Here is an 18,503-nt window from a genome sequence, read left to right as displayed (position 1 = left end):
AAAAGCTCACTCTTACCTCGCTGAATAATTCATTGATTGGCATATGGCATGGAGAGAAAAGCCCAATGATCCCTGCCTGTCTGTCTGTGTGCATTACTTATTGCATCTGTGGCCCGCGATGTGTTCAATTGAGCGCGCCGCTGTTCCACCCTCCTGTGATTCCCGCATAATTTCAGACTCACATTTAACATCTTTAACCAGCCGCACTAAATTCACTCACTTAAGCTCCATCTTGTTTGTACAACATGTCCTCGTCAATAGCTACAAATACCAATTTCTCTCCGCAAGAGTCATCCTGACAGATAAAATCCTACATGTTCAATGTTAGACATGCATTTATGCTAAGCCGAAGTCTGACACGCTAGTAGCGGCGGATTTCCTGGTGTGCATTATCATAATGTGCCATGATGTTGCATCACGAAGGGAATGTGCGTATAAGTCAGTAGTCTTCCTGTTGCAGCCTCTATGAATATCTGTAGTCTGTTGTCATAATGAGGGTCAAATTGGCTGTTAAGCTGCGAGGAAGTGTTGTTGCACTGCTAGCAAGAGCAATCGAGACAACAGCTGGAAAATAGAGCTCTCAGACCACATATACTTCACACTGCTCACTGTGGCTGATTAGTGTTTATCTATGCAAGAGGATCACACTAGCTCTTACCTGTCATCACTACTGCCTGCCCGCTTCACTCTGGAGAGAAGCTAATGACTGCTAAAGAGCTGCTCAAACATGCTCGACACATAGACGGATATATGTTTACTTGACCAATAGGGTTTGCTTTCGGTTTTCAGGAAGGCCCCTTAATACGTCTGAGGGCGCAGACGAAAGCAGATCAGTCGGTGCACTCTCCCTCCGTGTCTATTGATTTTTCATAGACAGTAAAAAACGATTTGAGGGGCAGTCACGGTGAGATCAAAGTGTTGGTTGCAGGAACAGGACAAAAGGGGGTTTGTATGTGCCATGAAGCAGAAAAACATCCATAATACACTTTGCCATCCGCACAGCTTAAAGGTGAAATAAAACACCAATAATCAACACATATGCCAGGCATTTCAGGGCCTAGTTGGTGGTTCTTTGTGGAGACCACAGCGAAATGTGGGAGAAGTTCTGAGCGATGTTAAAGATCACAAGTAAAGGGTCGATTTAAGAGTTTAACCCCTCAGAATGTGGAAAATACGAGCTGCCATTTTGCATTTTGTAGCTGCCATTTTGCAGAACGGGCAGAGAAATGAATTTCTGCTCAAATAGTCTCAATAAAGTTTTCCATGTAAATTGTAGGAAAGCGATAACTTCAGTAGGCACATCAAGTCCGCTTGATGGAAAGTTGGAAAAACAACATTGTGTATGAAACATGTTGAGAGCAGAAGATGACCTGAGGGTGGATATTTATGTTAACTGATTTTCACAAGCAACACAACATGTACAATCAACATCAATACTTTTAGCCTAAAGTCTGTTTTGATACCCGCTGCCAGATACCATATTCATATGGATTTTTATATGCAGCCAGCACCTTCCCATCTGCCCTCAACTTACACGCATTGAGCCAGAGTCCGAAATAAATCACTACCTTCTACTTAAAATGCACCACCGGTGTCCCGGTCTGTCCGCCGGCTGGCACGCCCTCCAAGTGAAAGGCTGGCATGTGCCGAGTGTCCAGCCAAGCAGCACACAGGCTCGGTCTCTCAGGTCTAAACGGCAGCGGATGGCGGCTGAATGGTGAACTGGTGAGAGTCTGGCTGGGCGCCTGGGGAAGATTTGTGAGACCCCGTCGTACTGCCAGAACATGCTGGGACACAGACCTGCCATTATAACCCACCCAGAGGGGACCAGGTCTGTGCAGTGGGGTATTGGAAGCTCACTGAGTAAACCTGGCCTGGGTCAACATACTGAGGTATCTACTGTTAACATGAAATGGAAGTGATTAACCTGTAGGGTATCGTTAGGATTTAGGGATATTGTTTGTAGGTTGAGCGCCTGACATCTTTTTAATATTATTTTTGTGGAAGACTGTAAAATCGGTCAAAATTGCAATTGACATTAGTTTATCAATCATGAGTCATTGTTGGGCCTGAACAAAAATGGCTCAATGCTTTTTCTTTTGTGATATTGAGTGGTTGGATCAAGAAGCAGTTAGCCTAGTTTAGCTCGTGCTGGAGGCGAGGGGAAATAGTTAGCCCAACTTTGTGCCATTTTATGATCTTTAAAACTGTCACATTCACACATTATATGTTATATTTTGCACGTGGAATAAGAAAGAGAGACCCTGTGGTTTTATGAACAGTAAGCTCGTCAGTAATATGCCAAACAGCTGCGTCCAGCGAATGTAAAAGCAGGAAGGGAGAAGAGCCTCTGCTAGGATGCTAGCTTCCTAGCAGAGGCTCTTCTCATCCTAGCAGTGGGTTTTTTGCAACTCTGAACAAAATCCTGATGATTCTTATGCGTCTTGGTTAATTTCCTCGTATGTATTTTTTTAAAATTTTTTATGGAGGCTTACCTTAACTGTTTCCCACAGTGTTGAGCCTCTGCTGTAAGCTAGGCTAAACATGTCTGGGTTTCACTCAAAGCACAGGGATTATACTGATATTAAATCACAGGAATAATGCAAAACATTATATTTCCCCAAAGGACTTCTTTTAGTGGAGTATCCTAAGTGTATCTGTCATGCTTTATGTTTACCTAACCCATGGTTGTTTGCATCTTATCTTGCTTCATCACATGACGGACGTGCTTTTAGCTCATGAACCATCCTGCCGGTTAGGATGACTCGGAGGCTTTCTGCAGTCCCTCGGCGAAACTGGAATATGGTCTCACATATCCACTATATTGCATAGATATGGTGTATTATGCAACTCGATCTGAGCCGGATCATTAAACAGCACAAGCGTGAAATCTAGGGCAGAACGCCCGGCCTTCCAAGGCGTCTCTGCAGCTTTGAAGCGGCGGGGTGACGCTGAGCCGAGCTCCGACTGTGTCAGGCCCGGTCACGTCCTCACAGCCACGCTGACAGAAGTGGTGGACGGTGGACACGGATGTGGACGCACATTACTTTTGATATGCATTTTAAGATCTTCATCTTCAGCATTAATGTAATCCTAATTCCAATTTTAAACCTGAATCGAATCAAGCTGTTGAGGTTGCTTTGGTGTGAATACGAAAATAAAAAAGCCCAGAAACAAAACGTTTTTTTGTAGTTTGATTGAGATTATATATACTTTGGAAGTTTAACATATATGGTTCCAAACCTGCCATGCCATTCCCAGAGAGGTTTGTTAACTTGACTTTGCAATGCACTGTTGAGCTGTCGGTCAATTCACACAATGCATGGTGGGATATGTGCAGCCGCTGTACCCCAGAAGGGGAATATGTTGAAATCTAATTCCCCCGCGGTTCTGCCAATTGTTTGCAATGCATAGTGACATTTATTCTGAAAGGGTTGCTGTTATATTGTTTCTGACACCTTTTGACAGCAAAGCTAAAGAGTGTCCGCCTTCATTTGATTGAACTGCTTCAGATATGACCTACGCAAATTGATATTTATTGATATTGCCATCCATTACGTGATGCTGTCTCTTGCTGTTGAATGCAAATATGATTTTACTTTGTTATTGAGGGATTGAGTTGGTGCATTGCTTCAGATTGAGGCTGACAAATGAGGGTTAATTTCCTCTAAGGGGTCAATTGAATAGGAAAGAATGGAGTGGGAAGTTACCTTGAAGATACAGTTCTAATGCTTGATATACTGTATACTTAGCATAGGCATTTTATTCCAGATATACCTCAATATGTAAATGGCTACCCTCTCCATCAAGGTCAAAGGTCTAGCAATTGATTTGTATGCAAATCAACAACTGTTGAATTCAACATTACCATTTCCCTTGTTGAATCTCTGTCTAACCTCCGATGTCGCTCTCCTCCCAGCGCCAAGATGATGTGCGAGGTGATGCCCACTATCAGCGAGGACACGGCTCTGAGCCAGCGCGGCTCTCAGAGCAGCTCCTCGGACCCGGACTCCCACTTTGAGCAGCTGATGGTCAACATGCTGGACGAGAGGGACCGGCTGCTGGACACGCTGAGGGAGACCCAGGAGAGCCTCGGCCTGGCCCAGCAGCACCTCCAGGACGTCGTCTACGACCGCGACGCTCTGCAGCGCCAGCTCACCTCCGCCCTGCCGCAGGTAAGCCACAGCAATGATTCCCACGTTTTTTTTCTTCCATGGCTGGAATTGAACCCTGATGTCACATTTATACGGTGTGTGCCGTAACTTCTAGGCCACCATAGAGAATTTGTGGTCCCGTTTGCATCCATTTAAAGTCATCTAATTACACTCCAATTGCATAATGATGGTTTATTAAAGCACTGGATAAAGCATGTACCAAACGGTATATGAGTGGTCAGCCATGTTGGCCGTACGACACTGCAGGTTTGCCTTTTGTCTGCAGTTAAATCAGGGAAACATATGTGAAAGACGAAAAGTCGCTAGTTAAAAAGTCCTCCAGTAAGCGGAGATTAGCACTTTCTGAAAGTGTGTCAGTAATTCTAGTCACACGCTCTCCCCTCAGACTGTTTCCAGAGGGCTCTGGAGGTTTGCTGGTGCTGGTAGGGAGAGGAGGACTTTGTTCGGCAGCACAGTAATCCGCGTGGTTTCAGAGACACAGGCGAGGCACTTTGCTTTGGTGTGATCTCACATTACAGCTTTAAAAGAGGTTTGCAGTGTTAAAAGACACCTCCTATTTTGAATGAATCCAGACAGAATTTCAATATCGGCTCTTTTTTTCTTCTTCTTGGCTTTAAGAACGACTCCCTTGAATGAACCCCCTCGCACCGCTTCGTTCTTCGCAGATCTTCGGGTGTCTGAGTGTCGAAATATGCCTTTTTGTTAGGTTTTCCACTCGGATTCGTCTCAGACTGCAGGTCTGAGCTCGAGGGTTTTTGCAGCTCATGCTTTAGCCTCGGGGCTTTCGATCCTCCTCAGAAGTTACACAGTGGACATAATATACAGTTGAGAGTACGAGACAAAAAAAACGGGAAAACTTAAACACTTATAAAATGCTATTTATAGATTTTAAACACTGAATAAAACAGGGGTGTCGTAGCGAGGGGAAAAGTGGGACTGACTACCCAGAGGCCCCGATCGTGGTGGTGGAGGGTAAGGGGGCCCATGTATAGGGCCCAGAATTGTACGGCAATCATACCGTCTTTCCCCGTTCTTCTTGCAATAGCACATTTGAGTCTCTCCTGTACAAACATTCCCGCCGCTTCATGTTCCAGCGAAAGTGTCCGGGGGCTGCCAAATTGAAATAACATTTCCATTATCAGACGTATTCGGCAGTGAGGGCTCTGTGGTGATGTATTGGTTGTCATCGCTTAATGACGGAGCTGACATAGTGTTCTGGGGCCTTTCCTGACACCCGGCTTAAATTAGATGTCACTCCGGGGCGGCGATCGGGATCCTCCCAGCGACGCCCTGGCACGAACTATTCCATTAATTAATCTGATGGCGTCTTATTGGCCCGCATGATATCAACATCACTCTAATGGTTTATGAAGAGGTTGGTTAGACCTCGATAATTACGCTAAGGGAGAAGTGGGCCCTGTTGTGCTTCTGTTTAGTATGCAGCCGAGAAGAGGTTGCGCTCGCAGCTCTTCTGCATTTGTTGGACAATAAGAATGAGCAGCCGTCACCTTTGTGCCGGTGTGTTGTGGATTTATTTGGCTGTGATGATTTTACTGCATCTGACGCCTCTTAAAAAAGAAGAAGAAAAGGGACCTCTTTAATACGGATGTAATTTGCAGCACTTTGCAGCGCCAGCGTGGAGCAATGCTCAGAGAATCATGTAGTGGGATTCTTAAGGAGGGCAAGAGATAGCTCCCAGGTCTCTCTCCTCTTGGTGTGTGTGTGTGTGTGTGTGTGATTGCAGAGGAGGTGGCGAATGGGGGAGCTTCAGAAGACAGAAGTGGCCTCATTTGGGCGATAGGCAGGCTGTGAATGTGTCTTTACTGATATCACTCCTCTGTTCCTGAAGCCTGCAGCGCTGGCAGGATTAGGCGTTGGCCCACCACAAACTTCCCTCCCTCTTGTTCCCCTCTCTCTCTATCTCTCTCTCTCTCTCTCTCTCTCTCTGTTTCTGCTGTCACTGCCTTTTCTGTTATGTCGCCGCTTCGCCTTGTGTCTCCCTCTCCTCCCCCTTTCCCCCCCCCCATCTCCCCATCAGAGGTCGCGGCTCGGCTACTCGTCACGACACTTCCGACTGATCGGAGTGACACTTGCCGTCCCCGCTCGACGCTTCCAGGCAACAGCGCTTCCCCTCTTTTTAACATGCATCACAATCCAACGGTGCCCCACAGCCCCTTCCCCTACATGCCTCCTCTCCTCACCCACTGCCCCTCTGTCTCCCTCTTTCCACATTTCATCGGGCCATTTTGTTACAGAGGCAACCGTTCGCCGTATGCGTGTCATACGCCCATCGCTGCATTACATGCCTGCTGAATAATGGAGTTTAGCTTTTGGAACAGTTGCAATCGATTCCAGAGTCATGTGATGAAGATCACAAGGAACTTCTTAAACCACTCCTGCATTGTGACCCGTGTCTCTGATGCTGATTCGTATGTTGAGTCATTTCCAAACACATGCAGTTGTTCTACTAAACGTCCTCCTCCTATTACTGAGGCACCACATGATACACAGTGTGTTTAGGGATTTATCAACAGTATTTTATATTCAAAATGTATCTGCAGCTATAGTGGTTGATCGTTTAAGTCTATTTTTTCAAGCAAAACTGAAAAATATTAGCACATTTCTGTGTTTCTGTGCCCATCTTTGTGGGTTTTTGGGACGTTTGAAGGAGTCAACTTGCGCTCTAGGAAACTGTGATGACTATTTTTCACTATTTTCTATAGACAAAACGATTAATCGGGAAAAATACATATATACATATACTGTATATGAAATAGCTACATTGCAGTCCAAATACATAGTTAGACTTTACCCAAAGAGGACATTTGTTTCCACCGTGTGTATTAATTGATTATCTTCAGCCAAACATCCACGGAAAAAGTGGAATAAATAAAACAGTATTCTCTTTAACTCCTTTCTCAGTTTGATGCAATTTAGTGTGAATTACATGATGAGTATTTCCGCTTCCCCATAACAAGTGGGGAACTCTATTCAGCAAATAAAGCGATGGATTTATCCTCGGCTACATCTATGCAGCTGATGCAACGCGCGTTTCGTTGCACAGGGTGAGCAATTTGTTCTTGCCTCTAACTATAAGCCTCTCTGGGAAACGAGGGGCCACCGCTGTCATCTGAAAGCCTGGTGTTTTTTTTTTTTTATGTGTGTTTGTCTCCCCGTGTCTTGCATTATTCCGGCTTGTTTCCTCTGCCGCTGTGTAGCTGGAGTCACTCTGCTCCCACAGAAACAAACTCCCCGCTATAGTGCTGGATAAACTGATTTCAGAGAAAGGGAAAGACATGGCGAGCGTGGAGACAACCCAGAGCCTGCCTCTGCACATGTGACCCTCCTCCCATCCCCCCCGTATCGTGACCCAGTGCAGGCGAGCTGGCAGACAGGCAGCGTTTTCCACGTAGCAGTCAGCTGTGCGTTACTGTACTCGAAAAGGCCCCGAGGGAGTGTGGGAGCCTTTGATGATGATGATGTTCTCGATCCTCGTCACTGGCGACGCGCTGGAGTCCTCCAGATGTTTGTTAAAGGAGGCGATGCTCCAGAGACAGACATTATTTCATTTGTATAGTCTTGTCTTCTGCCGTCTGTGATTCTGGATGATGTAGTAAATGGAATCAAATCACATGAAATGACAACTGGACAAAGGGAGGAGGGGCACCATTTTTGTTTTCCAAAAACACAAAGAAATGTCTGCTACAGCTCTGCCATTCACACATGTGCTTTCTGTGGAATCTCCCTTTCAGAAAGGATTTATTTAGTTTTTTTTATTGATCATTGAATGGTTAAGACACCCACTAATAAAGAAAACTACTACTAATAACATTAAATCATGAATGGTCACTGTGGAGGTTCGAGTCTGGCCTCGTGGATCTGGACGTTGACGCGAGCGCCAGACAGTAACGAGACACCGGCCAATTGATCACTCAATGTTGTAATGAAAGCGAAGGCTGCACTGGATTACTGTACGGGAGCCGGCGATTGATCTGCGGCTCGCTCATTCATGACCGTCACGCTGGCTTCAGTAGAAATTACAGCAGCGTCGTCTTTGATGCAAAAGAGTGATGGAGCCTGGAAACACGCTTTCATCTCGCGCCGCAATTACAGTTTCATTTAGTAATTAGGACCCCTAATCATTCATTAGCACCCCCGCTTTAAGTCAATGATCCACCCCACCTCCTGCAGTTTATTAATCATACATGACACGGCCGTTCGTCGAAGAGTCTGGCCACGGGGGCACGGCCACGTCCTCCCAATCCGTCTTCGAGCCTCGGCCGATATCCCCAAACCAGTGTTTTGTAGTCATGGACTGTACCACTCCGCGGAGCTCCATGGGGGTGGACTGTGAATGAGGAGAGGCTGGCACGGCGGCGGGAGGAGGAGGAGGGAGGCGAAAGATGGTGAGGCTCCCTGACAAGGGCAGAGCGTGGAAGCGAAGATGACTAAGCTTGTCGAGAAGAGGGGATGAGAGGTGAATCCTTCTCCTCTTTGCTTCCTTCTGATGTTTTTTTCCCTCCCCCTCCTCGTCTCTCTGTTGCTTGTGCAGGAGGCCCTCTGGGCTCCAGCAGTCAGCCAGTCAGCTGGTCTCCTCCGCCAGAGTAGCACATGATTTTTCCATGATTACTGTTATTGTTTGTGCCCCAGTTCACGCCGCCTGCGGGCCAGATGTGCAGTTGACGCTTGGCAGGAGGAGAGGAGGGAAACCGAATGAAGACGAGCGAGAGTGGGTCGTGCGGTTTAGTTTTACCAGTAATGACGGCTTCTTTTCCTTCAAGTTCAAATGCTTATCTACTTCAAAACACATAGTACATCAAACGTAGCGTATTTGCAACATGTGGGTTTCATAAAATAACACAGGGGAAATGTGGTAATTCATTTCTTCACGTCTTTGGCACGGCCGTCTTTGGCCTACAGTATTTTCCTGCCTCGCAAGCGTCGATTCTTGATTTATCTGCTCAATTCACCCCCCCCCCCCCCCCCCCAAAGCCTTGTTTTTCCTCTCCTCCCCTAATTCTTTTCTCCCTTTAATCTTCTTCACATTGACAAGCAGGAATGGGCCCCTTGGCACCACGGCGCATGCATCAAGTGTCTGAAATGGCTCTGACAGAGACGCTTGATCGATACCCTTGAAAGTTTAGTTCTGTCTGATTAGGGAGACGGATCTCGCCCTCCTCCGGATGAATCATCGCCGCCCGTGTCGACGGCGAGCTGACCGGAGTCCGACAGAGAAACGGAAGGTAGGGGTTCTGATCAGACGCGGCGAGGTGACGAGACAGCGCAGAAAGGATCTCCTGCAGATGTAATCATCTCTCTAATGAACGGCACAGCGGGGCACCGGTGTGCTGTAAAGTCGGAGAGTTGCAGGAGCAGTAGATCAGCCTAACAAGGAGGCAGCAGCTGTGTGCATACAAAGCATTCTTAAAGGGTTCTCTTTAGTGTGTGTACTCAAAGAGCGCATGAGAATTTTAGATGAAGAAATTAAAGACAAAACACCTCTGAAACTCTCAGTCGCTGGGCGGGATTGAAATTGATGTTTAGCAGATGTCACAAGTCACTCCGGAAAACACAACTTTGTTCCGCTTGATTGAAGACATTTGTCCCTAAAAGCGTTGTAAAACATGGTACGAAATAGAGTGTCTCACTAAGGTGCATTAATGAGTTCTGTTCAGACCCAGCTCATATTAGAAGAAACAAAAATCCATGGAAGCTGCACTCTACATCCAGCCTCCCTTGTTAAAAACTACTGTGATTGTTAGCGTCAAAACATTTTGGTTAAAGGAACTGAAAGGGGATGCTGAATTCAGTTTAGTTGACTATAAACAGTTAGTGCTTGTTGTCAGATCCCTGAATCAGTTAGTAAGAAATTACGCTGATGCCCGGTGGGAACGCTAGACGGTGATGAATCATCACATGGTCCCTGTTTTACTATAAGCTGTAAAACCTCTACTTTAAACAGGCCGGTTTAAAATATTAACGCTATGCTGAAGAGTGTTTAGTTGGTTTCACCAACAGTCATTTCCAAAACGCTGATATACCGCTTTGCGAATTCGGCTTTGGAATTAAGTTCACGGTTCAGGTTCTAGGTCGCTAAATAGTTATTAGACATGTCTTTAAAACAAGAGATAAATGAACACAAACGTGTCAAACCTGAAATCCAAAACCAAAAATCCAGAAACATTTCATTGCTTTTAGTCAGGAATTGTAAAGCATTCATTTTTAATCCAGGTTTCCTCACACAGCACATCACTTTTCAAAAGATGTGATCTCTATGCTTGACACCTCTTGTCAAAATAACCAGCGGGAGCATCTCCAGGGGGTTTATAGTGAAATATTTTACATAAATGATCCAGCTAGTCCAAGATTGATCTTGTGTGAAGCGTCTTTTAAAAGAACTGTCAGACCCAGACGAGATTTGTATACGTGACTCCGCTGTTGGTCCACGGTTCCCACTGTGAAGCCGAAAACTGGAACGGGAAGTTTGGAGTGAGTGTGAAGACGTTCGCCCACGTGGGATATTGGTTACTAAAATTGTCGCCATTGACTTTGTAGCTGAAAACCCAACATTTAAATCACAGAATCAAATCTATTGAAAGCGTGTAAAGAGAGAAATAAGACAAATCGTGTCATAACTGTAATCTCTACACTTTTAGGATCTTGTAAAAAGTTCCTGATTGATATATATATATATATATATATATATGTTAGTACAATTAAATACATGGTTTTAGATAATAGTTGACTGTAAAAGAATACAGAGTATATAATAATTATTTGTTTGTCTTTTTCAAAATCTCAATTATATTTACATTTTATGTTAATAATGAACATACACTTGAATTTTCCTTAATAAAACAGTTTTTTTTGCGAGCTGTTAATTATTATATTCTTAGGAAAAAAAGCCAAGAAAAATGCAATTGGTGCATCTCTACTTTTTATATCTATATATACATATGAATAAATACAGGAACTAGTTTAGACAGGGCAGGATTTTCTCTTTTTACACTCCGTAATGGGATTGGGAATTTCTTTGTGGGGGAGGAATACAAAAAGTCCACTCCAGTGTCACCCTCTGCTGCAGATGCCTCTGGCTCATAGAGGAAAGGCTGAACTGTGTGTTGCAGTGGCTCAGAGATGAATCTACAGTTCAGAGTTGGACTCAGACTGTTGTGAGGCTGCAATGCTACGTGAAATTAAAAGTGCACATGAACACGTTTTTGATCTATGATCAAAAAGCAGAGAGCACGGTTTTAACCAGTGCTCATGCTGTTGGTTAATGTTTCACCAATGTTTCCGTATGTGCTGCTGTGCAGGTTTAGCTTGTGTGAATATGATCACAAGCGCTCTCAGGCAAGCAGTGAGATACACGCTGAAGCTCCTCCAGGTGTCTTTTTTTTTTTCTTCTTTTTTTTGTTCATTTCCAAATGTCCCCCAAAAAAACATTTGATGATGAATCGTTTGCGTTGAGGAAATGACAGAGCGTGGGCAGACACACTCCGAACACTTTGATGTCATCTCCTTCAGTGAGCAGAAAGTGCACGTGTGTGAGCGTGTACTTGTGTGGGATGGACGGAAGTGTGTGTGTGTATCTGTCTGTCCGTGTGTGTGTGTGTGTGTGTTAGTTTGCATCACTGTGGGTAGATCTTGGGTATGACTCAGAACCATACCAGAGGCAAGAAATACAGACATTCTCAAATCTTACTTCACACACACACACACGTACAGTCCCATCCTCGCGAACACACACACACTCACACTCACACACACACGTCCTCATGCTGCTCGCTGCTTCGCGCGAATGAATTAGAGAACTGGTCCCTTGAGAGCCACTTAAGTGAGCAGAGTGAAATGAGGTTATGACCAATATTTAGTTCTCCTCGCAGTGCCGACCTGGAAATGTAATCCTCCCCTTCCAAAAGCCACATCTGTTTGTTTTGAATATTAATTCCCCAGTTTAACCGGTTTAGCGGCCACTAAAATACTTGAACCGGCACGTTTTCTTTTGGATTGTTTTCAACCGTAGCTCAAACATGTCACGTGCCGCGATGGCTGCCCGATTAATCTAAATCTCGATTTAAGTTTTAAATAAACACGATGGAGTGTGATATTGACGTTTAGTTAAATGCTAATAGTATAAGACAATATATGAAATAAGGCAGAGAAAGGGGGCTAGGGGCCCTGCAGCAGCACCTTGTATAAAGCTTTCCTGAATGTTGTGCCTGCAGCGCAGAGTAGAAAAGTAATGTACTGTAGTTAAATAAATATATGCATAAACAATTATAATATAAATGCATTGAAATTCAGGTGAAGAAGAACCTTATTGTGAGACTTATTTTGATGATCCATAAGCAGAAATGTAGCACAACAAGTGAAAGCAGTGCTCTGTTCATTTAGATTTGAAAGGGGAACGCAACTATTTTGTCCCCCAAAATAAATAAATAAAAGCGATAACTTATCGCCATATTGATGAAGTAATCGTGATGATCATTTTGGCCATAATCGTGCAGCCGTAGCGGCTCGAAATGTAGGCCGACTGATGAGGAATTAGACCGACATTCATTTCTAACACAATGTCTCAAGGACATGTTGGGGGGTGTGTGTGTGTGTGTGTGTGTGTGTGTGGGGGGAGGAGCCGAGCAGTTGTTTGGCATCTGCACTCGACTGCTCCGAACCGGTCTCTGGTACTGACTGGTGTGTGCTTCCACCATGCAGCTGGTCCCTCATTAATGGGCACCTTTTAGCTTCTGAATGCTCCACTTGAAGGACAGAAATAGAGCATGATGTCATCGGCTCTTGGCGCCAGGCTGAGAATCTCGTTCAAGGACTCCGGAGAGAGTCGATCCGGCGATGTCCTGATCGCAGCTCCCGCCTTTAATGCGGCGCGATGAAGCTTCATACGCTTCACATTTGTCTGCCATCACATTTTTTATTGAGAAGAATATGCATTTTTGTTAATGAGATAGATTCTATCAAATGTTTTATAGTAAATACAGATACATTAGGAGTTTGGCCTATGAGAGCTCAGGAACTATTTTGAATAGAATATTTTCTTAAGAGCTCTTGAAAATATTGAAGGACATTTATCACTCACTTCTGATATTTTTGAAAGTTAAAGCTTGGGTAGGTAAAGTAATTTAGAAAGCTGTTTTCTTATATTTATTGAGATTATCTTTACACCTCGTTGACAATCAATACATCAAATGCTCTGACAAAAATTAAAAGGGAAATATTTGGTATCTGTGGCTGTCCAATAAACGGATTGCACTTGTCTCACATCAACAAAGTCTTCCAGCAGCTGTGCGTACTAACAATAGCCACGTTCATTGTCTACGTACACTGGGATCATTATGGGGTTTTGGAGGGAGGCCTGAGGAGACAGCTGTCACTGCTGCCAAATTTCTCGCTAGATTTTAGCGACTTTGGAGCTAACGTTGCTTTCATTGGAAAAGATTTGTTCACACCGGGCTGTTTCGTTGTTGATGGATACTTTCCCCCAGCTTTAAAAGGCAGGACAGCCTTAAAACTTTGAGGCGATAAAGAATGGTGTGCTGGAGAATTTGGCTCGATGAGTTTTAATTTGTAACGCTGCCAACGTCATCGAGGAAGTGTCGTCGTTGTGTCAGTGGCACGAGCCGAAGAGTTTCTAAGAACAGAGCATTCTGCCTTTGGAACATGCTCCATCCAAATAGTGTGTTCGTGGTGATATTGGATACCTCCAAGAACACATTCACTCAAAGGAGCTTTTTGCACAGTCAGCAAGTGACCTATATATCCTTTTTCTTCCGACACCAAAAGCGTTGCGTGTGACAAGGACAGGAATGAAATATCATCGCTTTTTGAAGGTGAAATATAATGAGTTGCTCCCTCTCTCCAAGGAGTCGCTTCCCATCGCTGCCCCTGCAGACATCCCACATGGAGCCCACTGATGTGACTCAGGTGCATCACAGCACTGCACTTCACGGAGCCACTGCTCATCTCGTGTGCAGTGTGATGGCAAGTCATTTTTCTAGGCAGTGCTGCTGGGGGGAGTGGGGGGGAGGGCGGGGCTACATCTGACATTGTTTTGCGTTCAATGAGTCAGAGATGCTTGATATAATTAAGTCATGGCTTGTGTATGTGGCAGCGTTTAATCATTTTCACATGATATGATGTATTCCAGCCGTGCAATGTAGTTGTCTGGGAGGTGAACTCCTGAACTCCTTTATGAAATACTATGCACTGTGTGTGCAGTGACAATGTGTTAAGCTGTACAGGTGAAAAGGGGAAAACAATTTGCGAACAGACAAGACAATTTTTCTGAAATGAGTTTTCTGAAATGTTCAAATGAGGAATCTGTCTTATTAAATTCACTATGTGCTGATTTGCAAACATTTCCAGAACAGAAACCTGAACATTGGATGAAGCCAGTTTAAAAAATGTTGTCAAGGATGTTTGCAGAAGGAATTTTAGATATCTCTTTCTACCACTGCAAACATCAGCAAATGCTGTCAATAGACACATTTAAAAAAAAACAATTTAGCCATGTTTTTAGGAACAAAATGTTCTATAAATCAGGCTATAAATGATATATGAATGATACTGTCTGTGAAAACCTTCAGAATATAGATAGGAATTAAACTGGAAAGTTTGGTGTATGTAAAAGCTGGTGAAGTAGAGATTTCTGGGTCAAAGTTTGAGAAAAAAGATATTTTGAGAAAACGTCCTTCAAAGATGAGTTTGAAGGATTACATATTGAAGACACTAGAGGTGAAGAGTTAGACAGATCATCATGAAACTTTCCCCGTTGGTTAATTCCATGAAGTCAAAGGGTTTTTCCAAATGTTATGTTCATAGATATGCAAATGAGGCATTATATAATGCTAACTTTTAGTGAATTCAGGAGAAATATACAGACGCAAATAGACAAATTGTACTAAGATAAACGCCTACATGTGTATTTCATATGTTTTCCTTCCAGTAGTCTCAAACTCTCATAATTGACCGGTGCATGAAACAGCAACGTTTTTTTTGCCATTAGTATCGACATTTAAACTGGCTATTTTTTCATGGGTTGCTTTTATCCCTCAATAAGTGCACACGTGTTGACATTGTGGCATCACCTCAGACACACACTCTTTTAGATAGCTGTTAATGACATTCTGGTGTCAGCCTCTCTGATCCACTCATCCTCAGCGTGTTGGAAATAATCAAGGAAGCAGCCGCCTCAACGCAGGAGAACACAGCGGAGCTGCGTGAGATATTTTATTGTGAAAGAGGTTTTTACGACTTTCTTTCTATTTCTGTTGCTGTCTCTGCATTTAATTTACAGCAGAATGCAGCGAGTCAAAGTAGAACATTTTCCCAAAACACAAAGGATGGTTGGAGACAGAGATCTAGTGCTTCTTCAGCATCTGGAGTCCATTCACTAAGCGTTCCTTCTGCATTGTTGGGTGACGGAGCTCAGCTAACACATTGACACTGAGAGCGGAAGCACGAACCGCTTCTGTCCGACCTCCTGGGTGTTTATGTGAGAGTGCAGAGGAGTTATTATTACTTAGCTTATAATTACATATCAGCAAACTTTGCAATGCAAGATTTCTTGAATTGTAATTGGAATAAATACATAATTTAGTAAAAATCTGAAGCATATGTTACCGTAGAAGTGAAATGTGAACCAGACACGTACAAGGAGATATTGACCAGCATATTTATGAATTTACTAAATGTATTTTATACTTATTACTAGGGTTGGGTACCGAGAACCGGTGCCAGTATGGCACGCCTTAAGAATATGATGATTCATTTTGATGTGTTTTATTTTACATCTTATTTTACATTAACGATGGCATTTTATCCCTGATTTCATGTTTATGTTTTATGTCTTTTTCTTTCTTTTTGTAAGGCACTTCATGCTGTATTTGTTGTATGAAAGGTGCGATACAAAGAGTTTATTATTATAATTATTATTAAAATTATCGTCTCAAGAGGTCCCCGACTTCTGACATGAATATGTCTAATAGCTGTGTAAAACACACTGTGTGTGTCTATATAAAGCATTGTGAGGATAGAGGGCTGGCTCCTTCAGCGCTGTAAGCTGTAAGCTGCAGGTGACACTGGCTAATTAGCTTCAATGTTAGCTAGCTGGCCGGGTTATGTGAACAACATTTTGTGGCCCCCGCTCTGCACTGTGATAATCATAGCCCTGTCCTTTAAAGACGAGGCCAACCCACCCGCCTCTCCCACAGCTGCTTGTTTTTTCGTGGCTGAGAACAGTCATCTAGTGCCGGCCTCCTGTTGCCAGCTGCTTCTCCCTGGCCAGCTTCCATCACAGGTATCCAAAAGAGCCCATCACATAGAGCGGCGCCGCCGTGTCCGCTCCACAGCGGAGGTGCTGCTCCGGAGCGGTCGAATGCCCGTAAGCACCACTCAACAGTCAGCCAGATGAAACCCAGAGGGGCCGTTAACTGCGCTGTGCATTTATTTATTGGTTAGAAAACGCGCCGGGCCTGTCGGCAGTTTCAAAGCCCCAAATCAGGTGGCGGGCCCAGCAGCGACAACCCCAACACACACACGCCTACAGCTGCTGAAGTGCCCTCGGGCCAGGCATTTACGGCGCCTTGCCTCGAGTTCAGACGCGTTGTCTTCCCGACTTTGTAGTTCTCTGTAAGAAATATGTTATTGTAATGTTTCTTTTAACACCCGCTTAGTGATAATTAGCTTTCGCTTTAAAACAAGCTTGTTTACAGTTTTACTGTTAATTAATGAGGATGGTGGCTGACAAATAAACAAATTAAGATAAACAGTAAAAGACTGTTCTAACCCGGGGTAGCTGGGAAGGTGCGAACGTTATTTTGCTGAGAAAAAATGAAAAGAAAGAACGAAGCCGGCACTTATTAAAGCTCTAAAACATCATAGTAATGAAACGGGTGTGAAGAATGCTTCATTTGTTGTGTGAATCATTGCTTTTTTCTCTCTAACTGAAAGCGTCCGTGTGCACAGAGCGTCTTGTGACAGTGTGAGCAGGAAGGAGCGCGGCACAAATTGAGGCACAGGAGGCGGGATAATGTTTTTTAAAGGACATGTTACTTAGCAAAGGCAGGAAAACCCTTCTCTTGTAACCCACTAGGTTTGTGTGATTTACATATTTTTTTTAGAGGCCTATGATGTTAAATTACACTGTATTTCACAACAACAAAGATGATTAAAGTCTGGGAAAAAAAATATATATATTTTAGTCCACTCTCTGAGATCATATTTGTTGATGCAGCTCAAGGTGGCAAAATGTAGTTGACAGTAGATTACGAAATCAATATTATTGTATGATATCCATTGTTGAGTAGCAGCTAGCCCACCACATTACATTTGACCTTAAACGCTGGTGCATGTCCTCGTTTAGGATTGAATTAAATACCTTCTATTAACATTTTACTACCACATATTTGGTATGATTTGAAAGGGTAAGTTATTGGCTTTCAATCAAGACCAGTTATTAAAGATATGGGTCTCTTGAGCTCAAAAACCTAAACCATTTTTCTTTTCTTTTTTATCGTTTTTTTTAAGAACTTAGGAAACTCGGAACATCCCAGGCGAAAAAACAACAGAATAATCACCAAACATACAGATTCAGTAATATACTTATTTAATGCACATTGTGTGGGCGAGATCGAGACCCCCATGGTTCGGCAAGGTGGCCAACGCGCACAGACACACTCCAGGGACTAAATTGCTTGTACTTCCATGTACCAGCAAGTAAATTCCAACAATTACTGCACCGTGTTCTCCGTGGCTTCACGGATAGAGGAAAAGAGCAGATGTGCAGCCAATCAAAGCCAATTTTAAGCCTGTTAGTTCTCGGTGGGTGAATTTCACATCCGGGCCTCTTTTTTGGAAAATTCTGGAAAATTGCCGTCCTCTAAACTGCCTGATCATTACACCGCTCTCTGCAGATTCACCCACATTACAGAAGGCTGTGCAGTGCGTTATGATAGTGCTGCAATGCTGCAGAATTTGATGCTATTCACGCAGCACGCCGCAAACTAAATTATTGCGTCGCTGTAGCAAAAAAAAATTTCCAATGTTTCCAACAAAGAAGCATTTGACTGAAGCCATGGGACCCTACTTTTGACTGGGGGGCCTCGGCTGCACAGCTGCAGCTCGTGAGGATCACAGGTCTCATGCTTTATGGATGCCTTTAAATGACTGATGGCTTCAGGGGAAAGTAAACCAGCTTTTTATTGAACCTGTTTTATTACTCTGTGCATATTATTATTCCCTCCTCTCACAATACACACAGAATATAGATTAGCAGCAGCTCTTCCCGAAGCTCTCTGGCTCGCCGCTGAAGCG

General features: G+C 43.9%; 1 protein-coding gene across 6 annotated transcripts in view; it reads left to right on the top strand.

Moving 5' to 3' along the window:
- Positions 1–3,926: 3,926 nt before the first annotated feature.
- Positions 3,927–18,503, top strand: part of ppfia2 (PTPRF interacting protein alpha 2) — a gene marked incomplete at both ends in the record, with an annotated part of 127,496 nt that continues 112,919 nt past the window's right edge. For all 6 annotated transcript variants that reach the window (XM_079236009.1, XM_079236008.1, XM_079236006.1 and 3 more), the window contains one exon: positions 3,927–4,175. In XM_079236009.1, the coding sequence (XP_079092135.1) occupies positions 3,927–4,175 (249 nt within the window). The remainder of the gene's footprint in view (positions 4,176–18,503) is intronic.

Source organism: Taurulus bubalis (genome assembly GCF_910589615.1).
Source record: "Taurulus bubalis genome assembly, chromosome: 20".
In the NCBI taxonomy this organism is placed as follows: Eukaryota; Metazoa; Chordata; class Actinopteri; order Perciformes; family Cottidae; genus Taurulus; species Taurulus bubalis.
Note: the sequence above shows the minus strand (reverse complement) of the source record. Positions and strands in the feature narration are given on the sequence as shown.